This window comes from Pleurodeles waltl, chromosome 4_2 (assembly GCF_031143425.1).
Source record: "Pleurodeles waltl isolate 20211129_DDA chromosome 4_2, aPleWal1.hap1.20221129, whole genome shotgun sequence".
NCBI lineage: Eukaryota > Metazoa > Chordata > Amphibia > Caudata > Salamandridae > Pleurodeles > Pleurodeles waltl.
Genome location: NC_090443.1, coordinates 874,843,152 through 874,869,401, shown reverse-complemented (window position 1 = coordinate 874,869,401; position 26,250 = coordinate 874,843,152). Strand labels below are relative to the sequence as shown.

The 26,250-nt window shown below is 44.0% G+C and overlaps 1 protein-coding gene across 1 annotated transcript in view; it reads right to left on the bottom strand.

Moving 5' to 3' along the window:
* The window catches only part of LRP8 (LDL receptor related protein 8), a 958,713-nt gene that overhangs the window by 223,012 nt on the left and 709,451 nt on the right, over nucleotides 1-26,250 (bottom strand). Inside the window, exons 8-12 of the mRNA XM_069232647.1 lie at nucleotides 21,614-21,733; nucleotides 21,367-21,492; nucleotides 7,929-8,100; nucleotides 1,829-2,056; nucleotides 1,593-1,711 (exon numbers count right to left, since the gene is read on the bottom strand). Of these exons, the coding sequence (XP_069088748.1) occupies nucleotides 1,593-1,711; nucleotides 1,829-2,056; nucleotides 7,929-8,100; nucleotides 21,367-21,492; nucleotides 21,614-21,733 (765 nt within the window). The remainder of the gene's footprint in view (nucleotides 1-1,592; nucleotides 1,712-1,828; nucleotides 2,057-7,928; nucleotides 8,101-21,366; nucleotides 21,493-21,613; nucleotides 21,734-26,250) is intronic.

Here is a 26,250-nt window from a genome sequence, read left to right as displayed (position 1 = left end):
TTTAGTGTAAAATGTACAACAAATAATACCGGAGTTGTCCTGGATCCACTGTGGTTTTCCAACCAACTTAATGATTTCTCTCGCTCGCGCTCACCAACCGCTGGCGTGCGAGAGAAAAAAACTCTGCTCCATGTCACTTAGCGTAGTAGGGAAAACTCTGCGAACTCCGCGGCGGAGCATAATTATTCACCCACCCATAGTTTAAATCTGCTTGACATTGTGCATTGTTAAAATGTTCCACCTGCAATTATAAATTTCCTCATCATTTTAGTTTGTGGACAGCTCTTTAGAGGCGAGCGCAAAGCGTTCCGTCATTCTTATAATCTCTCTTTAGGGGGCTTTTAACCACGCCCATGTTATGTCAGTCCCTTTCATTGGTTCGTGGGCTTGCCTTTTAAAATTCGCTTGTTTTCATTCGTGAAAGTCATGCATGCGTCATGCCTTTTAGGATGTTTAGCCCTCCTCGAGAGCACCGGTAAACTAATGGAAACATATGAGGCTCCATGTTTTCCTTAAGGTTTCAGGACTACTTTCGCGCTCGTTTAATTTTTCATTTAATGTGGAAAGAAAAATCTGGTTAGTAGTTTACAACGCCAATAGCTCTAACTCGATGTAATGCGAGACCCGTTGCATTGCAAATGCTTGTTTAACATAGATGTTGCTGCCCCTTTGACATACAGAAAACATGTTTAATAGCAAGCAGTCCTGCACTCTTATTCACCTTTGCAAAAAATGTGTTACATAATATTTAGTGACACGTCCTGTAATCAGAGGCCGCCCAGCAGTGAGTAGGATTGTGGATAATTATGTGTCTTTACCTAGCTCAAAATGAGTTTAAAAATGTGAAAAGTGACTGATTGCACACAGGTCCCGTTTGCTCTCCACCTGCTGAATGTGAAGACTATCTAGCCTTGATTAGTGTATTGGCTTAAAACATCCACTTCAGAATCACAGGACAATATTTTTTGACAATGGAGGTTTGTATTGCAAAAACTGTTATATTTGTGTGGGAAAACACTGAAATTACATTTTTTTTCTACCAACTACACCTGATGATAGGGCGCGAAGGGAAATGAATTATGCAAGAGGAACAAAGCAAAAGTGGCGAAAAAACACTATACACGACGCAGAAAAACATGAGGATGTGTGAAAAGCAGAATACACTGTAATAAGGGTACCACGGATATCGTCTCTACCTGTGCTTCAAGTAAACAAAAAGGAACAGAGGGAAAAATAAAAAGCAAAATGCCCACCAAGCCCACGATGCTCATTTCAAATGCCTATATTTCAACAAAGCCTTCTGTGAAAGTCCAGACACTAACTAGATGTTGTCGACAGCAGTTCCGACCTGATCAAATAAAGTGTTTTGCAAAGCCAATAATTACACATATATATTTGACTGCTCAAATGTTTTGAGACACTGAACAACTGCTTCTTAATGGTGAACTACAGACCGAAATCTCCTATCAGCATCATTTTACAACTTTTTCTCACATTACAGATCACATTTTACTGAGTTCAGATAATCCTGGTCAGAGTACCACATGCTAACACAAAGTGCATAGAGGAGTCGGCTTCTGTTTGCTACTCACCCAGGGTGATACCATTCGGCCACTCGATGGTCTCAGATACTAGCACTTGTCGGTCCACTCCATTGAGTCCAGCCTTTTCAATTCTAGCTCGATCTCCCCAGTCAGACCAGTACATAAACCTGGAATTAGAAGACACAATAGAATAATTCAAAGGTGTGCGGCTAGAAGTGAAAGGTGGGTATACAAGAAAGACTATGCAAGTATGGAGGCTAGGGATAAAGCCCTTGCTTGCTTACCCATGGATAGGGTCCACTGTGATGGCTCTTGGCTCACTCAGGCCATGCTCGAAAAGGGTCCTTCTCTTGCATCCATCTGCGGTGGCCACGGACAGGGTCTTATTTCCTGAATCCGTCCAGTAGATATTCTTGTGCACCCAATCCATGGCCAGACCCTCTGGAGAGTGGAGATGACTGTTTATCACAGTGACTTGTTCAGCGGTGTCACTTGCTTTGTCTATGTAGGCACTGCAGAGACAAACATCAGCAGAAGATTTATGTCATTTTGCCTCAGGTTTTACAGAAATCAAGTACAATAAGCACCTCCCGTACTTTTGAAAGGATGACTGAAGCTACAGCAAGGTGAACGGAGACTCTGGCCCTGCACCAGCTTGGGGCTGTTCAACGATTCACAAATGCCATGGCCCATGCAAGCACAGAGCCTTCAACTGAGGAACATTTCGAGGTTTAATGAGAATCCGATTCATATTTCTCTTGACTCTTTCATTCTTAAATTGTCCACTATTATGAGACTCATTTTTAGAAACCACATAACTTTATTTTGGCTTATATACTTTTTTGCATGTGATGGCTGGTAATACCCACAAGCACGGCCACGGGATTTCTGAGACTGTTTGACTCCTCTATAGTAACAGTCTACTATGCTAAGATAGTTTGCAGCAATGCTCGGAAAACAGGTGCTCAGTTCAAAGATCCCAGCACATAGGTTGACATGACATTCGCTTAAGAGTGTTATCACTGAGATGATTTGGTGCAAGGCCAGGCTGGAGGCACTAGGTTGGTGCTTAGCTGTCCTGCCAGGCCTCGTGCAGGAAGCTGAAAGGCCTTTGATACCTGCTGCTGTAGCTTATGGCACTACTGAAGCACTCAAATATTGAAGCAGAGCACCACAAACTACCCTTCAATCACCAGCTCACTTTGGTGGTGAATAACACCAACCTACCACTGACGAGGTTCATAAGGGTTTGCCACTAACTTCAAACATGTCACACGATTACCTTGTATATGCTCTTGTATCTTCATGACCACACTACTGCAATAAATCTAAATCGAAGCACCAAAGATGGGAATTTGTAACTTCAAAGAAATCAGAACCAACGGCCCATGTACGTACCTTTTTTCTTGTCACAAACGGCACGATTTGCAGAATCGGGCCGTTTGTGACGAGAAAAATGCTTTTTGGTATGTACAGGACCCATTTTGTGATTCGGTAATCTATTAACCGAATCGCAAAAAGGGTTTGCGAGTCGCAATTAGGATGGGGCGTTCCCTTCCTATTGGTGAGTCGCAGTCCGATGTACGATTGTTTTGTGACCGTGAAAGCGGTCACAAAGTAATCACATGAGCACCAGTTTCAAACTAGTGCTAATCCATTCGCAAACGGGAAGGGGTCCCCTTCTCCTTTGTGAAAGGCAGTGAAATTATTTTTTCAGAGCAGGCAGTGGTCCCACGGACCACTGCCTGCTCATAAAAAATGAAAAGAAAACTTTTCATTTTTTATTTTTGAAATGGATCTCGTTTTCCTTTAAGGAAAACGGGCTGCATTTCAAAAGAAAAAACTGCTTTACCACCATGTCTGCTGTCTCCAGCAGGCCAACATCCCTGTGAGTGCGGCCATTCTCAATGGGGATGCAAATTGCGACCTACCTCATGAATATTCATGAGGGAGGTCATTTGCGACCCCATTGGGAATCGTAAACAGTGTAAAGTACACTGTTGTACATTCGGTTTTGCGACTCGCAAATTGCGAGTCGCTAAGCCTCACAGTTTGCGAGTCGCAAAACCGAATCTTTGTACAGGTGGCCCTAAATGACAAGGCTTTGTTAAAAACAATGAAAGTTCAACCACAGTACCACAGCCGTGAAACAAGTGCACTAGCTCCACGGCAAACAAAGAGTTACATTCAATGTACTGAGTTCCATTTTTCAACTCCTTTCAAAGAGATTTTCCTCTGTCTCTGTAACCTGACCCTCACTACATGCCAGGCTGCAACCTCAGACCTAGCATCTTCTGCAAGATCGAAATTGCTTAATGAAGAAGTAAATAAGCGAGTATAAGGGAGAGAAGAGCTCCTGTACTGGAATGCATGCTTTGGAACCAACCTTTTAGGCAATGCCAAACCGACCATCCTTTAAAAGGTATGAAGACAAAGTTTTATAAAGGAACGTATGAACCTTAAACACATTCTATGCTGTACCACCCCTCAGACTCAACCCATATTGCTCTACCTATCTCCTCTTTATCTCCCTTAATGACAATCCCAATCTAAATTCTGGACTGATCATAAGTCTTCCTACCATTTCCTTCATGTGCTATGAAGTTGGTTTAATGACTTGTTGGCACTTTACAGATCAAATACTGAACATGTATTACTGACATTGAGAACAGCTCTAAAGACATTTGTCCTATTTTCTTTAAAAGCTGGTCAAGTCTTTCCGTGGTCATGGGAGCCACCCTCCATCCTCCCAAATAACTTTGGAAAAGATTGGGGTAAACTACACACTTAACAGGTCTTACAATACATCGTGTTAAATATTGAAAAGTTCTCAATGTGGTTCTGAAAAAGATTCCTAAAGTTTGTACCTAGGAGTATTATTTTTCTGCAGCAGCAAGTATGTGACTATAACTTCAGAAAACACTGATGAGACTGCATGTTTTCCTATGCCATGGCAGACATAGCACCCATCTAATAAATGAGATCCATGCTGATTTCAGCAGTGGAAAGGTGTTGCACAACTTCAACAATATTACTGCTAGGTTAGGGGGCACAGGTGGTAGCTCATTCGAATGTGGAGGGGCTCAGGAGTTGAAAAGTCAGATACAGAGGTGCAACAGAGACCTGTGCTGATGCTGGGTCATCCGAGACAGCATAATGTTTGTGTACTGTCTGATAGAATGATTACTGTGAGCACGCTTGGCCAAGGATCTACGTAGGCAAAATATCAGAAAGAACTGGTCATCATAGAGCATTCCAGTTTGAAAGAAAAATTCAATATTGCTCCTTGTTGGACTTGTTCCTCTCAGCAGGGTTACCCCAAACATTTTGCCTTTACCCCTTTTGTTTTCTGAACTCATTTTTATTTGCTTTTAGGACTCTGTGCACTTTACCACTGCTATACGGTGCTAAAGTGCTTATGCTGTCTCCTTTAAACTCCCATTTAGCACAGTTAATTTACTTGTAAGTCCCTAGTAAGGGGGCACTACATGTAACCAGGGCCTCTAAATCAAATGCAACTAGTGCCACCCACTTCAGTAGCTCTTTTAAACATGTCTCAGGCCTGCCACTGCAGCCTGTGTTCAGTTTTAACTTCCATTTCGACTTGGCAAAATAAACCCTTTTCCAGTGCTAAACCTTCCCTTTTGAATATATACAAATCACTCCTAGGGTAGGCCCTAACCAGCCCATAGGGCAGGGTGCATTGTATTTAAAAGGTTGGGCCAGCACTGGTGGTGAAAACTCTCAAATTAATTCCTCTCCCATAGGATAACATTGGGTTACCTTATTACATTTACTAAGTGATAACCTTTGCTTGGGTGCAAGTAGAAATGCCTTTGATCTCTACTGAATTGTTATTTAAAACTCCCTTTAATGATAAAGACAATTTTAAGTCACAATTTAAAAATGCCACTTTTAGAAAGTTGACATTTGCTTGTCCTAATCATTTGATGTCTGTAGTCTGTAGCCTAAATTACACATTTAGGTGTAGTTGGCAGTTGGCCTTTGTTTATTCCTCCCAGACAGTGATACAAAGGGGGGAATAGTTGTCAGCATGGGCCACCTTGTCAGGATGGGAGGCGTAGAGCTGTTAACAATCACACTTATACTTCAAAGGGGCTGCCTCAGCACCTCACAAAGGTCCTCACACTAGTCTATTCTCACCCCAGGCCTCTCCTAGGGAAAGGAACGCAATTCCATAACCAGATGTGGGGTGAGGTGGTGTCCAGAAGTTACTCCCACTACATAGAAGTCACCACGTATGAATATTGGACTCTCAGACCAACCCTTCGGTACACTTCTGGATCTTTGGATACTACAGAAGGAGGTTTGCCCTGCTGCTAAAGGACAGCCCTGCTCTCTGCGAAGGAAGACTGGAGCTGCTCCCTTCATCCCAGGCAGAGTTACTCCAAAGGGTCAGGTGGCAGACAACCTGTTGTAAGCTACAGGGACACAACAAACTCCAGAAGCCTCTTTGCAACTGCAAAACTGACCTCCTGCTCTTCAACAGTCTGAGCCCTGCTGGCCTCTGCTGGAGTGAGTTCATGATCCCAAGGAGGTGCCTATCCAGGTGCTGGGAACTTGGCTGGCATTAGTCGAGCTCCTCCTGTGAATTAAAGGAGAAATCCTAAGGTTTTGTGCTCTTTGTGACGGTGAACAGGCCTGTTTGCGCTGAGATCTTGCATCCTGCAACAATTGCCACTATGAAGCTCTGATGGACCAAACTATTTGTGCTACAGCGACTGACTGCTATGACTAGCAACATAAAGCTCCAGTAACGACCAGCCACAATGTCTGCCAGGTTCGTCATGCTACAACAATGATCTTCTGTGACACCCGACCTGCTCTTCGTGCTACAGCGACAACCATCTGTGGCACTCTCCCTGCTCCTTATGGCCTCCTCCAGTGGCAACTAAACACGTCATGCCCGACTTTGAGAAAGTAACTTTTTCTGTGTAGCTAACCTGGTTCCTCTGTCCATCCTGCACTCCATCGCAGTTGGCCTGAACTTCTAACTTTTCCCCTGTCTTGCGCAACCAGATAACCATGAGTGGCACTTTGTGCTTTTAGGTGCTATCCTTACTTAAAACCTTTGAAATTGCATACTTCCGGTACTAGTGATTGGATTTTTGTTGTTTCACTGTCAAATAATTTACTAAATTTTGCTCCATTTTTATAAGTTGGTGTGAGGATTTTCTTGTGTTGTGTTTCACTTTATTGCTGTTTGTGTGGCGGTGACATCATGCACTCTTTGATAACACAGGATTGATGCCCTGCCCACACTAGAGCACATGGGCTAGGGTACACACAGGGAGTGGAATCTATAGAGTTATCATGGCTGGAGCTCTGTTTACTTTCTGATACTGCTGTTCACTTTAATACCTAAAAAGAAAACAGAGAAAGCAGGGCCAGCGCCAGTGGTAGCAAAAGGCGTGCATTGAGTAGCAGTTGCTACCTGTGGCTACACTTTATTTAGGTCTACACTCTCTGCTAGTCCTCCATTTGTCCTTTGGAGGGTATAGGGCAGGGTTCTTGATCTGGCCAAGATCCACCACTGCTAATCACTTACTAACAACCACCCTGAATTCCTCCATATACACGTTGGCTATCACGTACACCACCTCTTAAAAAAAAAGCCCAGCAGTTTCTTTACTAAAGTGCAGCACACAAACTCCTGAATCATGGAGAGCACACATTAGTAACCTATTCAGCACACACACTGGATGGTAAACGACACCCCATAGAATAAAACCGCTCAAACTAGAGACAGATACAACAGAGCCTTAAGCACAGCCCAGCATTATGTACAGTATATATAGTACCCACTAGAATGATCTGCAGCCCAACGTGAAACTGTGTGTTGCACAGCTGCAATCACAAACAGCAGCCCAATAACCATGGACCAGCACATCCTAAAACCAGGCACAACACACCATGTCACCATGTATTTGGGTACAGAGCAACCTAGAACCATGCACAGCAGACACTTAGAATATGAACAACACAGTATAGAAGCAAGAACAATAAAAATAATATCTATAGCACACATTGATTTCAAATATAAGCACAGCCTAGCATCATGCACAGCAAACACTGGAATCACCGGCTGCACACACTTCTGTCACAAACTGCACCCCCTTATGTGCAAAACACACCAGATCCATGGGCTAATGCATCAAAAACATTGCGAAGTCCAGCCTGAAATAATAGGAGACAAGCTCAGGATTCATGCACACAAGTCCACAAGTATATGATTGCGTTTACACTTTCCAGTGAACTTTAGCATTGAATTAATCAAAAGTTTATGTCAGGTAAAGCAAGTCGTCAGTCATTGCCACATTAGGAAGATCTGCATATGTGTGCATGCTTCCTGCGTTAACATACCTGTATATCTTCCGGTGATACAAGTCGCACCAAAAGATCTTGTTGGTTGCCACCTCCACATCCAACGCTACCACGTTCTTCAGCATAGGGATGACACGCGAATAGTCCCTCTTCACCAAGTCAATTTTGCAGACCTCGTGGCGGTTTGTGAAAATCAAGGAAGGACTCCTGCCTGTTACAAAATTAAGTCACAGTGCCAGTGTTTATTTGGTAAGCTTGCAAATGTTGTATGGTTGCTTTTTGTATTGTACATCGGTTGGGCTATTAAAGGCACAAAATATCAATGCGGTGGTAAGAGGGGACAAGAATAATGCATGCCGGTGGAAAATCCAGTTGCCCAGTTACTACAGATCATATACTATATTGGGGGAGATATATAGATGATGTGTTCATGTTCTGGTCTAGTGACACACATGCACTGACTTCTCTTCATACAATATCTCAACAACAACAGATTTAACATTAGGTTAACACACCAATTCAGCCCGGAAAGTATTGCTTAGACCTCACATTGTATATCAGAGATAGTCGGAGGATATGCTCCATACTTTTCAGAAAACCCACAGCTTGCAACCCTATACTGTATGCAACCAGTTCCCATCCACCATCCCAAATAAAGGCAATCACTTATGGTGAGATGACTAGGATTAGATGGAATTGCAGTGTGCGTTCAGAATTTCTGCAAGAACTGCTGAATATGGAAAAAAGGTTTCTCACTAGAGAAGGTCATACAAGAGACACTACTCACTAATCCTATAAAAAAGAGCTACGAAACACAAGGAGCTCTCACTTATCACCCTCTAAAGTGGACTGAGTACACAGATATTTAGAATTATTCATAGACACTGGCACCTTCTACAAGCAAACAAAACACTTAATCAGACACTAACCACCAGACCAGCTTTCACATATATTAGAGGTTGCACCTTGAGGGCAACTCTTTGTCATGGGTATACATCACCTACGGAAACTGACACTTGGTTGCCAACACTACCCAGTGGTTTTTACAAATGTTGTCATTGCTGTTGCTGTGCTAAGGGCAAAGTTGTCACGTTTCAGTACAATTCAGCGAAGAAATACAGGATTAAGAAGTTCATTAATTGCAATAGCAAATTTGTAGTCTACTCCCTAATTTGTGAATGCAGCCTTATCTATTAGGCGAGTACCATGAGGCCTTTAAAAGAACGTATTAAAGAGCACAATAGGACTATAAGAGATAACAGTGATTATCGATTTGTTGTACATTTTAACTTGGTACATGACCGCAAAGAAATGTTCATGATCAAATTCCATGGTATTGATACAGTGGGGAACATGCCGGGGGAGTGATAAAACTCTAACACTGAGGCACCTGGAGAGTAGGTGAATTATCCAGCTCAGAGTGGTTGATGAAGGGCCCAATGTGGAGAAAGACCTAAATGTCTTATGAACCCACGATTACACAATATGTCTGATACTTATAGTTGAGCCACTCCAGGCCAAGATTGAAACTATCAAGGCCTGGCAACCACCTAGAACACAGACTGAGGTGAGAGCCTTTTTGTGCCTCACTGGATACTACCGCAGGTTCGTCAAGGGCTATGGTACCATTGTGTCCCCCTTGACAGAACTCACTTCCAAGAAACAACCTAGGTTGGTGAATTGGACAGAGGCTTGTCAGAAAGCCTTGATTCGCTGAAGGAAGCCATGTGCACTGCCCCCATGCTCAAGGCCCCTGACTACTCCCAGGAATTTATTGTGCAGACAGACGCTTCAGAGCATGGCAGAGGGGCTGTTCTAGCACAGCTGAATGAGGAGGGCTCAGACCAACCAGTAGTCTTTATTAGCAGAAGACTATTACCACGGGAACAAAGGTGGAGTGCTATTGAGAGAGAAGCATTTGCTGTGGTCTGGGCACTGAAGAAGCTAAGACCCTACCTGTTTGGGACTCACTTCCGGGTTCAGACAGACCACAGGCCCCTCAGATGGCTCATGCAGATGAGGGGTGAGAATCCAAAGCTCTTGAGATGGTCCATTTCCCTACAGGGGATGGACTTTACGGTGGAGCATCGCCCAGGGGTTGACCACACCAATGCTGATGGTCTCTCCAGATACTTCCGCCTTAGCGATGAGAGCTCCCAGGAGGTCGGGTAGCTCTCCCCACTTTCAGCTGGGGGGGACACATGTTAGACCTGACATGCCATAGGGTGGTCACCCCTAACTTTTTGCCTACCTCCCTCCACTTTTTGGACCCTGTTTTGCTGGCTTTTTAGACTAAGTGCACCTTAACACTGCTAACCAGTGCTAAAGTGTATATGCTCTCTCCCTTTTCAAACATGCTAACTTTGGATCATACCTGATTGGACTATTTAATTTACTTATAAGTCCCTAGTAATTTGCACTATATGTGCCTAGGGCCTGTAAATTAAATGCTACTAGTGGGCCTGCAGCACTGGTTGTGCCCCCCACTTTAGTAGCCCCCTTAACCTTGTCTCAGGCTTGCCATTGCAAGGCCTGTGTGTGCAGTTTCACTGCCACTTCGACTTGGCATTTAAAAGTACTTGCCAAGCCTAGAACTCCCCTTTTTCTACATATAAGTCACCCCTAATGTGTGCCCTAGGTAACCCCTAGAGCAGGGTGCTGGGTGGGTAAAAGGTAGGACATGTACCTGTGTAGTTATATGTCCTGGTAGTGTAAAACTCCTAAATTCGTTTTTACACTACTGTGAGGCCTGCTCCCTTCATAGGCTAACATGGGGGCTGCCCTCATACATTGTTGAAGTGTCAGTTGCTGATCTGAAAGGAGCAGGAAGGTCATATTTAGTATGGCCAGAATGGTAATACAAAATCCTGCTGACTGGTGAAGTCGGATTTAATATTACTATTCTAGAAATGCCACTTTTAGAAAGTGAGCATTTCTTTGCACTTAAATCTTTCTGTGCCTTAAAATCCACGTCTGGCTGGGCTTGGTTGACAGCTCCTTGTGCATTCACTCAGACACACCCCAAACACAGGGTACTCAGCCTCACTTGCATACATCTGCATTTTGAATGGGTCTTCCTGGGCTGGGAGGGTGGAGGGCCTGCTCTCACACAAAGGACTGCCACACCCCCTACTGGGACCCTGGCAGACAGGATTGAACTGAAAGGGGACCTGGTGCACTTCTTAGCCACTCTTTGAAGTCTCCCCCACTTCAAAGGCAGATTTGGGTATAAAACAGGGCCTCTGCCCTACCTCATCAGACACTTGCTGGAGAAGAAACCTGAACCAGAAACTACATCCTGCCAAGAAGAACTGCCTGGCTGCTCAAAGGACTCACCTATCTGCTTTCTACAAAGGACTGCTGCCTTGCTGTTGGCCTGCTGCCTTGCTGAACTCTTGTCTGGCTGTGAAAGTGCTCTCCAAGGGCTTGGATAGAGCTTGCCTCCTGTTCCCTGAAGTCTCAGGACCAAAAAGACTTATCTTTTTCACTTGGACGCGAGGTGCGCCGAAATTTTCGACGCACAGCTTGTTCCGTGGCGAGAAAAATGCCGCACACCGACGCTGATTGACGCCACGCCTTCGGGACGACCGGAACTTCGACGCATGGCCTCGCAAGGACAACGCCGCCCGACCTCCAGAGGAGAAATCGATGCGCAGTGAGAGCGAAACTTCGACGCGCAGCCCCGCAGAATGACGCGCAGCCAGAAAACAAGCAGGAGAATCCACGCACAGACCCGGGACATCTGGTAATCCCCGCGATCCACAGAAAGAGACTGTCTGCGCGCGGGAAAACGACGCACGACTTCCCCGCGTGAAAAATAACGACGCAAGTCTGTGTGTGCTGGGGAGAAATCGACGCACACACCATTTTTCCACATATCTCTTCTTCTGCGGCCCTCTGAGGAGATTTTCCACTCCAAACCAGGTACTTTGTGCTTGAAAGAGACTTTGTTTGCTTTTAAAGACTGAAGACACTTTGAGAACCGCCAAATGGCCGCTCCGCGGTCAGAAGACCGCGGATGCCATTCTGGCTTTCCCGCTGGGCCGGCGGGCGACCGCCAAAAGAGCGCCCGCCGGCCCAGCGGGAAAGGCCCTGCAACAAGGAAGCCGGCTCCGAATGGAGCCGGCGGAGTTGCAGGGGTGCGACGGGTGCAGTTGCACCCGTCGCGATTTTCACTGTCTGCTAAGCAGACAGTGAAAATCTTTATGGGGCCCTGTTAGGGGGCCCCTGCACTGCCCATGCCAGTGGCATGTGCAGTGCAGGGGCCCCCAGGGGCCCCACAACACCCGTTCCCGCCATCCTGTTTCTGGCGGTGAAAACCGCCAGAAACAGGCTGGCGGGAAGGGGGTCGGAATCCCCATGGTGGCGCTGCAAGCAGCGCCACCATGGAGGATTCCCCCAGCCGGGGGAAATCCGGCGGAAAAACGCCAGACCCGGCTGGGCGACCGCGGCTTCACAGACACGGTCGGAATACAAAATGAAGCACCGCCAGCCTGTTGGCGGTGCTTCAGCCGGCGTCCACCCTGGCGGTCATAGACCGCCAGGGTCAGAATGAGGCACTTTATATCACTTTTCAGTGATATCTCTACAAATTCACATTGCAACTTTATTCGTTTTGACCTACAATTATCTTGATAAATATTATATATTTTTCTAAACACTATATGGTGTATATTTGTGGTGCTATATGGTGGTACTGTATGATTTATTACACAAATACTTTACACATTGCCTTCTAAGTTAAGCCTGACTGCTCGTGGCAAGCTACCAGAGGGTGGGCACAGGCTAATTTTAGATTGTGTGTGACTTACCCTGACTAGAGTGAGGGTTCTTGCTTGGACAGAGGGTAACCTGACTGCCAACCAAAAAACCCATTTCTAACAACATGTATTTCTACATTTCTTGTCTGACACTATCCGTTCTTTGTACAGCCTACTCCAAGTAATTTTTGAATTAATTGAAACTGTGTGGTTCTTTAAGAAGAAACATACATTTTCGAGTTTTAATCTACAGTTATGGACAATTTTGTGCTCTGAATAACACACAATGAAATCTCTTGCCCAGCTATGGATCTTCATGTCTTTCCCTATCCTTTATGGTTCGTCCTAGCACTTATCACAATTACTTTCTGCAATATCATCCTTTATTACTTTCTCCGATCAGGTTCTAGATTCTATGTTCATTCTACTACTTAACTTTCTTACATACACACTGGCTATTGCACAGTTTCCTATAGAATCACATCACCTTTCACTATATACTACGGTCTCTTTACCTTTGCACTGTTGGCTGCTTCTATCATCTCAAAGTATGTATGGTCATGATTATTTGGGAAGTCACACTATCTATCCCTACTGTCATCCATTTGGTCGTATATCAGTTGTTGTATATCATTTGCAGCCTTGAAAAAGTCATTGTGAGGAAACATGTGTAGGCTTTTTATTCATATTGGATTGTGACCTGTGATGCAAGAAGTGTGAAGAATAAAACACAACTACAAATAACTACAGACTTACAGCAGTTTATTTCATGCTGATTAGACTACCTATGTGTGCCCTGGTATTTTGATTTTTCGACCAGTTACTAGTGGTTCCTAGGAGGTCGAGTAGTTATCCTATGGGTTTGACATATACAATAAACTTGCACCTGCATCTTGAAATTGGCCACTGGTGTCTAACTTTATCTGCTGATTTGATTTTTATTCAGGATGAATCCCCTTATTTCTGCAGGACATATAGCCCGTCCTACAGAAACACATCTTAAGAAACCATTCGCAAATAGTAAGCTAGATATTCCAGTAGAGAATATTACGAGGCAGCTCTACCCCTGCAGGGACACTTCACCAATAGGAAAGAGGCCCTAAAATGTATTTATTATATTCTGAAGACTTAAAAAGAAAACTTCTTCAAACAGCAGTCTGACAGGTTGTTATGCCACTTTACACTGTAGTATAATCTTTATTTTACAGTGATATGGCTTCCCTCTCAGTAACTCACTGCAATGCTTCACAACAGTGTAAATTAAAGAAAGTAAAAAAACATACATTGCAGAAATGAAATACTGCAGTTACATTAAAGAAAAGCTCAAAAGCAGTGGAAGACGAGTGCAAGCCTTCATCCCTCTGCTAATGCCGCACAGACCACTGGTCCTGATGCAACCAGTCATCTTCTGAGCTGACCTTCAGATATAAGTGCTTAATGAGGCAAAACTATCCAAACTTAAGAGCCAAAAAGAAATGCTTTGCGCAAATACGTTTGTCTCTGGACAGAGATGGTATTGATTTCAGCTTACAGTTAAAATGATCAATATTTGAGAACGGAGTTCAAACCGGGTTTTCAAATTGCTGTCCCGGGAAACTCGTGCTTTTTTCACGATAAATTTCACAGACATTATGTTACATTACACAAAATGTCACGATTGGTTTGAAATGTGCATTGCTTGTATTTCGTGTGACATTTTCAAGTGCAAGTTTGTGTCATGCCATACCTCGCATAAAATATTGCGTGAGATACCGACAGAATACATTTGAAACAATGCATATTTAGAAGTTTCTTGAATTATACACAGGGGCGGCAGCCGCAAATCTCAAGGGGAGGGGCGTGGGGATGGGGGGGCTGGGAGGGAATTAAAAATAATGTAAAACATAACTTACCTCTTGCTGCCACCTCCACATGCTGCCTCGATCCTCTTCTGGTGTCCTACCATCACAGGCTCCCAGCATTCCTGTTGCTGCTTTCATGCAAAACCTTGCATGAAAGCAGCGACAGGATTGGTTTGAGCAGCAGTGACAGCCGCTCAGACACAACCCTGGGGTCTGTGCCTCAGATGGCCGGCCAAAACACACTTGCACACTTATTACACACTCCCCTGCCCCCTCCCCAAACCTCCTGTGGCCCAGCCCCGCCTCACCCTGCACTGCTGTGCCAGAAGCAGAAAAATAAAACAATAGCAAACTATTGTTTTTTTTTTCTGCATCTGGCACAGCCAGTGGGTCGACGATCCTTTGCCATTGCAAAGGAGCCGCCCCTGATTATACAGTTCTGCACCGGTCTGGCATCTACAAGCAAGCATGGACAATATATTTCCTGATATAGAGGAATCCGTATGACAGCGAAGGACTGACTCAGGAGGTGTGGAACACAGTTGTGCCATTATTGCATGACATGCAGATACTTAGCATAGACAGTTGGTGACAGGATAGGACTGGAAATTCTTTAAGGAGGGGTGACGTGGCGAGCAAAATAACGATGGATTAAACCCAGATCTGTGACTGGGGGTGAGTGTTTGAAAAGATTCAACACCCCGTCCATAATTTTATTTTGTTTTGTGATGACACTATGAAACTAACCATGAAAATTAATATTAAACCCTGCAGTTATGTAGCACCTTGAACTGTTTGTGCACCAGCAGACAGAACTCCTAATACAGCAGTCCCCATATACCCCCTATCGCAAAACATGCAATGATATATGTTACTAAAAGGTCTGCGGCTTTGTCAGGGTTCACAATCATAAAATTAGACTTTCAGCCTTTGCAAGTTCAGTTTCTAGAGAGCATGAAATTAACCAAAATATGGTGCAGTCAGCTCTGGAGAGAGTCCATAAAACTCCACAATACAATCCAGGGGTTTCCAGACTCCTGACAAAGGTGCTAACGTTGGTCCTTCCTGTATCTTTTGCATGCTTCTTCTCAGTTATCCGAGACCGCACCAAGACTTAAAAAGGGGGGTGGAGTTTCCTATGATTGGTGGGGCACACACCAAATCCGCTGGTGCCATGTAATGCTCTCACCCCTTTTGATCACTGGCAAGTACCAGCCTAATGCCTGTCAAACCCCTTTATTACATTCTACAAAGGTTTCAAAAACGCCATCTCCGTCATAACCGTCTTTTAGAGCTGGGATTTCAGGCCAAACTCCTCCAGTCTGGCCTGGTACTTGCCTCCCAAACTTTGAATAAATATCTTGTGGTGACTGGAGACAGAGGTCTGCCTCTCCTCTATTTGTTTCAACTAGGAGCGTCCGCCTCAAGTAGGGGTGTAGTTTCCATTGATGCAGCAAGTGCAGTGGCACCAGGGCCCAGGGGCCTGAGGGGCCCTTTGAACCATAATTAGCCTTGTCTTTTATCATTCAAACAGTAGCCAGTGGGTGATTTTTAGGGTCGAGCCTCAGAGGGAATGCACTAGCACATGCGTCTCGCTTGCCTGACTCTGTTGTGTACAGTAAAGGGCTTGGAGCCCGGCTGTCACTTACCACTTATTGGCTTGTGTGGTACTCTGCTTAACATCCTCGTAATTCATCACTGCAGGCCACCCATCATTTCTGTTCCTGTGTGTGGATCAGGGACCTAGCACTGATTGATTCAACGTAATCAGTGCCCGTCCACTGCCCCAGACGTGATTGAGGTACTATTTTGTTCTTTTCATCTTCTAGTGCCCTGCAAACAGAAGGGTTGTGACTGGCAAAAACATGCCCAGCAGGACAAACAAAATTCCTAACTTTTATTTTTTATAGCAAACTTGCTTTTATTTTGAAAAGTGGTCTTTCCTCACTTTGCATTCATGTTTTCATTTGTTTTTGCTCGTGGGTGCTGTTCTCAAAAGATGACAATTATCTTGTTCTGAATATTGCAAAGCAACATTGTTTCTTTATTATGTGTAATTTCTGAAATTATGCTTTAACACATAACCTGCAGAACACCCAATCTACCCCACTACAATCCATCCCACTACAATCCATCCCACACCAATCCACCTCACTACACACCAAACCAAACCACTCATCCCAATCAAATCCAGTCCAAACCACCACATATCATTCCTTCCAACCCACCCCAGTCTAATCTGCCCCATTCCAAAAGAATCTGCCCCACTGCAATCTACTGTACTCCCATCCAAAACATTCTGCCACACTCCCATCTGCCACACTCCCATCTAAAACAATCTATCAAACTTCAGTCTGCATCACTCCAATCTGCCCCACTTTAATCCAAAACAATCTGTACCACTCCAATCCCCCTCACTCCAAACCAAAACTATCCACCCACTCCAATCTAATCCACTCCACTCCCATACAATCCACCCCACACCAATCCAATCCACTGAGTCCAATCCAACCCACCCTAATACAATCTGCCCAACTCCAATCTGCCTCACTCCAATCCAAAATAATTTGCCCCACTATAGTCTGCCCCACTCCAATCCAAAACAATTTGTCCCACTCCAATCCGCCCAACTCCAATCTGCTGCACGCCAATCCAAAACAGTCTGCCCAACTCCAATCCAAAACAATGTGCCCCACTCCAGTCCATTTCAATCTTCCCCACTTTAATCCAAAACACAATATACCCCACTCTAGCCTGCCCCACTCCACCCTGCCCATTTCAATCCAAACAACCCACTCCAATCTAAAACAATCTGCCCACTCCAATTAGCCACACTCCAATCCACCTCACCCCAATCCCTTCCACCCCCCTCCATCCCAATTCACCCTGCTCCAATCTACCTTAATTCAATTTGAACCAATCCATCCACTCCAATTGAGTCCACTGCTACCCAATCCAGTTCACTCCAATACAATCCACTTTAATCTACCCCACTCCAGTCCACATTAATCCACCCTACTCCAGGCCAATCCACCCGACTCCAAACCACCTTTATCTACCCCACTCCAATCCAGTCCAGTTTGCAGTTTTTTATAGCCCAAACTCGACTCAAAGATATTGGAGCACTTTACATGAGCACCAGTTACATTACACAAGGACATATTAATTTTTTTGGTAGGCACGAGGAGATTAGGCGCCTGATTTAGAACTTGGCGGATGAGTTACTTTGTCACAACGGTGATGAATGTCCCGTCCGCCGAAATCTAAATTCCGTTATATTCAATGGGATTTAGATTTTGTCGAACTGAACATCTGTCACTGTTGTGACGGAGTAACCAGTCCGCCAAGTTCTAAATTAGGCCCTCAATCTCCCCGTGCCTACCAAAAATCTAAATCCTATAGAATATAATGGGATTTAGATTTCAGTGGACCGTACATCCATCACTGTTGTGACAGCGTACCCTATCCGCCAAGTTCTAAGTCAGGCCCTAAGTGATTTTCCCAAAATCACAAGATATTGAGCCAGCGCCGAGAGTTGAGCCTGGTTCCCCAGCTCCAAAGTTGGCAGCTCTGGTTGTTATGCCACATCCTCTCCCCAATCCACCTAACTCCAATCCAATCCACGCCACTCTAATTCAATCCAACACAATCCAGTCCAATCCACAACAATCCACCTCAATTCAACCCACCCCACCCCAATCCTCCTACCTCTATCCAGTTGGCCCCAATCAAATCCACCACACCCTAATCTACCCCACTCAATCCAGTCCACCCCACCCCATTCTGATCCATGCCAATCGATACACCTCAATCTGATCCATCCCAATACGATCTACCCCACCCCACTGCAGTCCACCACAGTCCAGTCCACCCTACTCCAATACAATTCTCTTCATGCCAATCCAATCCACCTCAGCTCAACGCAGTCCACCCGACCTCAATCCTACCCACCCCACCCCCTCCAATTCAGTCCACCCACCCAACGCACCCCACCCTATTTCAATCCACTCCATCCCACTCCAATACGCCCCACCCCACCTTAATGTAATCCACACCATTCTAATCCACCCCACCCCAATCTACCCCAATCCAATCCAACACACCCCACTCCAATCTAATCAACCCCACCAACTCCAATCCAATCCTCCCACTGCAGCCCACCACATCCCAATCCCCCCACCACATTTCACTCCACCCCACTCCAATCCACCCTACTCACTCCAATCCACCACACTCTATCCCAATCCAATTCAGCCCACCCATCCCAGTTCAGTCCACCCCACTCCAATCCGGCGCACCCCACTCCAATCCAGTCCACCCCACACACACCACACCAGTTCAATCAAAGCTATTCCAATCCAATGAATCCAATGAATCAAATCCACCCCACCCCATTCCAGTCCAATCTAATCCACCCCACCCTACTCCAATCCAATCCACCCCACCCCACCCAATCCACCCCTTTCACTCCAATCCAAACCACCCACCCAATCCAATCTAAACCATCCTACCTGAATCCACCCCAATCTAATCCACATCATCCCATTTCAATCCACCCCACTCTAATCCAATCCACCCCACACCAAACCAGCCCACTCAATCCAATCAATCCCACTCTACTCCAATCCAATCAGCCCCACAACCTCAACCCACTCCACCCTATTCCACCCCACTCCACGACACTCTCTGCCACTGAACTCTACTCCCTTCTACTCAACTCTCCGACACACTGCTCCCCCTACTCCACTCTAGGACACTCCAACAAATCCACTCTACTCTCCACTCCACTCTGACACTTCATGCCATTAACGTTGACTTATGCTGAACAGAAATCACACTGGTGTACAACATGGCAAAACACATTGTCAAAGCCAATATGTCCTGTCTAGGTGAGACCTATCGGCTTTGCCAATGCTTGGTCCTACTTGCAGTAGGCCCATAACACACTGGCTATGCTACCATGCACAAGGAGAGGCCAGATCTGAACTTGAAACAACTTATTTTAATGTATGTAGGAATTCAAGTATGTTCAAACAAACTTCATATCCGGATCCCGTCTAAAACAATTCATACACAATGCAGCAGCTCAGACTTTTGCATAATAAGCCAATCTGGAGATACCATAAAACACAAGTTACACTTATACTGCCCTGTGAAAAGCAAGCTGCGTTGGACAACAGACTTCCTTACTCTGTATGTGCACACACAACGACGTGCACACGGTTTCACATTCAACCCCACCTTAGCCACTTATCCCAGTTGCACAGCAGTGGACTTTATTTAAAAACTTTAACCTAGCGGTTAAATCTCACACATATTTTACTATAGAGCTTACAGAGGATGAAACTCCAATAGATAGTCCTATGTCGCAGCAGTGGTCCAAAAATCGGAGATCCTAGGGTGATTTTTTTTTTTTTTGTCCACTGGTTGGAGTCCAACTTGTAATGCCACTGAACATTCAAACGCAGTATCATGGGAATGTTTGGAGGAAAACAATTGATCTCATTTTCCCTTCTACGTTCGCAGTGTAGGGGCCTCTCCAGAGGCAGCACAACAGAAGATCGCCGTATACGTAGCCAGAAATACGCAACTGCTAAAAATATATTTAGATTGGGCTGCTACGCAAAGGCGCTTTTTCTAGTTTACAGGACTGGCTCACTAGTCTCGGTGATCTAATGCAACCACTGCAGGATTCCAGCAAGTCCACTCAATATTTTGTCTGTTATTCATCTGCTATTCAGCACGTTCACCCCACTGGGTTAACATGTGCCCTACAAATAACACGCTTTTGTTATGTTACTGGTACTTTAAATCAGGGGGTGTAAAGTGTAAAAATATGAAGATGCTAGTGGGAAGGATTAAAGGTTTATTTATTCTGTCTCGCCTAGTGCTTCAATTCCATTAAAATTGAAATCAGATGAGGAATAGCTGGTGAGGCGTTTCTGAATTCTAAACATTACCATTTTTATGGAACGAGAGCTACTTGGAGACAATTTTGCTCCTATTGCTGTTTTGCATTTTTAATACAACAATATTAGCCAGTGGCAAAACTGCCAGTAGCCTCCTTTCACCGGGTGCTAGACCCTAATGGAAGTTGACAGCAGATTTAAAACACCTTTAAAGCACCCACGCTGTGAAAACGAATTTGAGAGTCACTGCAATGAAGCATTCAGGTACAAACTGCAGTACATGATCCTTCAGGACGCAGCTCACGCACTCCGATGTGGCAGGGAAGTGTTTTAGGGGTAGCCCAAAAGCTAAGGCATGGATTCCCCATTTCTAATAACAAGACACAGGAAGACTTTCCACATCAACAACTGGATTTACACATGGAAATCTTGATTTTATGGTTGAAGATGTTGGCAGTAGATGTGCAAATTCAGTTTCTCCCATTTATAGTGGATCCCTATGGATATACAAGACTTCATGAAAAGACCCACATCCTCATCAAAAATCTTCATAAATATTGCAGAATTTTAGTGCAACAGTTTTTGGCAAAACACGGACACGGGTGTTCTATGCAATGCTTACTTTTGATGCCCCCTCATTATTTTTGCAACTCGTGAACCTGTCCTTACTAACCTTCATAAAAACGTAGTAATTGACTGTACTAGCCTTTTTGCAAGATCTGAAGATGGTGTACAGAAAGTCACAAAAACTATAAGCACATTTATAAACAAGCATGTACCATTATAAAAAACGCGGTCATACATAAAGTAGGAAATTTGCTATGCAAGAATATTTTTTACTCATAATATAAATGATCTTGTAGATACTCATAATACAGCAACAGCTTAATACACTATCTTCTTTTACAACCATGTGGCATGGTTTCCATACTGGCTGGCAGTAAACCCATAGCCTGGGGCACCTTACCTACAGCCTTGCAGTTCTTGGAGTGGCTGTCCATCTCATAACCCTGGTAGCATTCACACTTGTAGTCACCCTTGTAGTTGATGCAGATTTGGCTGCAGGCATCGGGGTTCTCACATTCATCAATGTCTGAAAGGAAGGTGCAAAGATCATTAATGCATCAAAGTGTGCATCAAACCTCGGAGAAACAGCATACAGCCTCTGATTTGCAGAGAACCAATCAAACATGTTAGAGAAAGATGTAAATTACCTCCACATGTCTTCTTGTCCAGCAGCTTGTACCCTGATGGACATTCACATTCATACCCAAGCTTCAAGTCTTTGCATACGTGTGAGCACCCACCATTGTTCACCTGGCATTCGTTTATATCTGCAGGAGGACAAACAGCATTAACTTTGAAGACAATCACTTGATCGTCAAACATTGACAAGACATCAACATGTACAACCAGACACTTTTAGGTCTTCAACATTAGAATAGCTTTGACAAAGGAATGTGACACACACCAGAATACAGTGTTTCACTAAAAGAGGTCACCCTGTGATTTGGGAGCATTTATCTCTCCAGCTGTAACAGTTTATAAAGAGCCACATTCGCAATGAGTGAGTATCGATAAAAAGATTTGGTTGTATCTCAAAATTTGTCACTCTAAATATTGACTCGCAGAAAGAGCATGACTATACCATCAACTACGAAAATATTCAGTAAGTCCACCAACAGAAATAACACAAGGTTCCAAGCAGTCCACCAATATATCTCAAAAGATGCTATTGCGTGTTCTTCTTCAATCACGTTTTATTCCTCCATCATGCAGTACTGACATTCATTGTCTTGGTTTCATCACCAGATTGTCATCAATTATCAACAGTAGCCAAAACGTGTTTCATCCGCATAGCTGTAGTAATTAGCAGACTTCATCAGGGCTATAAATGTCAAGAAAAAACAACGCATAAAGAATAATGTCTTCATTGCACACCCTTGACATCAGGTGCACACCTTAGACATCAAATTGAGGCTATCTCACATAGGGAGATGGTTAGGCCTAGAAAGAACTGCAGTAGGATGAGGATTTAAAAAATAATGTAATTGGCATAACACAATGGTTTTTAATAGTAGGGACAGTTTTGAATGCTAGTAGAAGAGCTTAGAATTTGGATAGAAGGGATGCTCTCAAGGAGGGAAAGATTAGAAGATCTACCTTTGAAAAAGAAATAAGACCAGTTATTACTTATGGTAACAACGTAGGCAGATTGTGTAGAGTACTTAAGAGACACTAGAACTTATTATATGACAATGAAAAACAGGCCTTTTGTACACGCTAGGCCCTATTTGACTTTCCGGAGGGCTCAGACCATTAAAAATTTAGTGAGTCCCAATTACTCATTCATCCAGACGAAAGAAACATGGTGGTCGAGCAGAGCTATGTAGAATAGCTAGAGATAAAACCTTGACGTTCAGTTACAATGGGAGAAGCACATATAAGATCAACAACAATATAAACTGTGACCCCAAATTTGTTGTATATGTATTGATTTGCAATTGTGATAAAATATATGAAGGCAGTTCCATTTTCCTACTACGTGAAAGAATAATAGAGCACTTCAGGGCAGTCAAGGCAATTGGAAATCAACTTTTGCGACTCTTACATTGCAGTGCGCTAAGCAAGATACTATCTCTAATTACTTTCATTTTGTATTTTATTTCACTTTCAAACTGGAATCTTGATCGGACTAGTTTCTCTTTTATTGACACACTTTCTTATGAACATTAGGATGATATGCGCAGATCATCAGTAATAGCACATGGAGTGACTTTGGTGACGATGTGTACTTTCCACCAGACAGTATTCCGTATGTGTTGTGTTTTCTTGACATTTGTAGCCCTGATGAAGTCTGCTAATTACTACAGCTAAGCGGATGAAACACATGTTGGCTCTTGTTGCTAATTGATGACAATCTGGTGATGAAATCAAGACAATGAATGACTACTTCATGATGGAGGAATAAAACGTGATTGAATAAGAACAAGCAACAGCTTTTTCTGTGATATATTGGTAGAGTGCTTGGAGCCTTGTGTTGTTTTTGTTGGTGGACTTACCGACTATTGGAGAAGTAGTGTCTCTCATACTTTCTGAGCACCCGGATTGACTCTTAACTTAGTTACTTTGATGAACAATAAGGGCACCACTTTTGGTTGTGTGTGCGCCACATGCCCAGCCACCTACCTTTCTTTTGTTATAACTACAAAAATATTGTCAGGTAAGTGCGCATTTACTGTATTTAACTCTGCTGACGCAATATTTTGAGATTTAATATCAAGGTCATGTGATAGCTGCAGGTCAATTTTTTGACTGCAATCTTATGGTGCAAAAACACAAATTCACCATAAAAATCCATAAAATTATTTCACTATAACTCTCATAGTAAAAGATTCAGGCACAGTCAGACAGCACTTTAGGGACTGTACCTACAGGATTTCACTTAGATGTAAATACCTGCAGACCCAGAAATCATTGTTTAACCTTCATCTACAAGCTTCTGCTGGAGAGAATTAAATTATTAAAAGAAAATTTAAAGATGGTTCCCCTCACAGCATGTTGGAAGAATGCATCTCTCCCATTTGAACAATTTATAAAGACGTGGTTTGACAATACTAGAGTGTGTGTATGGAAGGACAAAAAAGCATTTTGTGCTAAACCAAGGAGGCAGACAGATTTGACATTCAAGACATCGAAACGGGGTTCAAAGGTGGATGATTACAGAAAATACGTTGAGCCAGGTCTTGAGTGACACTTCCAGATTAAATACTGCTTGCTGTAAAGGCGTATGATTGTACTTTTCCCAAGAAAAGCGATTTTTTGGCTCGTGAATTAGCTTCAACCCAATACCCATAGGTCCCAGAGAAATGATTACCTGTCCCACCTTGTAGTATTTTTTCGTACGTGAAGGTTTGTAGCTTAAATGCTTTTGTTTCACAAGGCAATATATTTTATACAGACTTATTTAGAGTCATCTTGGGCTAATGACCAACATTAAACTAGTTACTTTGTTTTTTAGAACATGCTCTGAACTCTTGTTTGCAAATGGAATCTCGAAAGAGCACCCCGCTACTAGAGGTGGTGCGCCATCAGTCGATCTGAGGGGGGCCGGTTGTATTTAGCATGTGTATTGGAGACAATCTCTTCTCTGCTGCTATGTCCCCACTTTACTAAAAGGCACAGCTTCAGTGGCGTGGTCTGCCTGGCTGACATCAATTTATCAGAGGGGCAGAGGGCCTAAGCCTGAGTTGTACAGCTTGTAAATAGATGATTGCAGTGTTGCGCTGTTAATTGTACATCAGGCAATGCAGAATGTTGTGCCTGTCTGATCCTGTCTGGAGAGTGTCTAAATATAAATCTGATAATACACAACAATGGGCCAGATGTAGCAAAGGATTTGTGCCTCGCAAACGGCGAAAATCGCCGTTTGCGAGGCGCAAATGCCTCTTTGCTATGCAGAAATGCATATTGCGAGTCGGGACCGACTCGCAATATGCATTTCAGAATCGCAAATAGGAAGGGGTGTTCCCTTCCTATTTGCGATTCTGAGTGGTATGCAATACCATTTGCGACCGCATATGCGGTCGCAAATGGTGTCGCAGTTACCATCCACTTCAAGTGGATGGTAACCCACTCGCAAATTGGAAGGGGTCCCCATAGGACCCCTTCCACTTTGTGAATGGACCCACAAATATTTTTTCAGGGTAGGTAGTGGTCCAAGGGACCACTACCTGCCCTGAAAAAAAAACGAAACTAAAGGTTTCGGTTTTTTTTATTTTTAAGTGCAGCTCGTTTTCCTTTAAGGAAAACGGGCTACACTTAAAAAAAAAAAAAAACTGCTTTATTGAAAGCAGTCACGAACATGGAGGTCTGCTGACGACAGCAGGCCTCCATGTTTGCGAGTGCCTAGACTCGGTATGGGGCCGCAATTTGCGACCCACCTCATTAATATTAATGAGGTGGGTCTTTGCGACCCCATACCGACTCGCAGAAGGTGTCTGAGACACCTTTCTGCATAACATTTTGCGAGTTGCAAATTGCGAGTCGCTAGTACTCGCAAATTGCAAGTCGCAAAATGTTATTTTGCTACATCTGGCCCAATGTTCTTTCATGAAGAACTCTGCAAAGAAATGATGTGTGGTCTTTAACATGCTTAGGTTTGGGCTTCAGGTAAAGAGAACTGCGACCTGCTATGAAAATCAACAACTCCTGGCTGTCTTATGCATGGCATGTGTTTGCCAACTGAAGGGGCAGAACCGACCAGGTGCACAAGTGAGCGCTCTGTGTTGCAATGAGTTACAAGGGGGTGTTGTGCAAAAATAGCTGCATTACAGAAATCGAGTTTACTTTACGCCTGACTTATCCACAGAAGCCATACATGTTCCCTAATAAATTATCTATTTTGTTTTCAAAGGAGTGTAATATAAATAATTTTGCATCATCTCTCCCAGAAATACCTTACTCTGGCATCTGCCATCTCTAGCCTGCACTCCCTCCACACCAGCGCAGAACCTTATAAGCAACATATGAAAGGAAGATGGACGATTCAAAATGACATGACAAATTATCTTAAATTAAAGACCGGCAGTCATGTGAAAAATCAATGTCATAATCGTAAAGAAAATAAGAGCCCACCTCAGAATAAAGCAAAGAGTAATTCTTATTCAGGGAACACAGAGCCTGGGGACTCGATCGATCCCCCTGCTAACCTATGGAATCCGATGGGTTTCGTTGGTCTAATTGCCGACAAGCTGATCTTGTTCCGCTGCGGATCCTGTGAATGTTCGTTCTGTTTGGCTGCAAACAACTGCACTGCGAGTCAATACTGCAAGCGCCCAGGAGTGCAGCA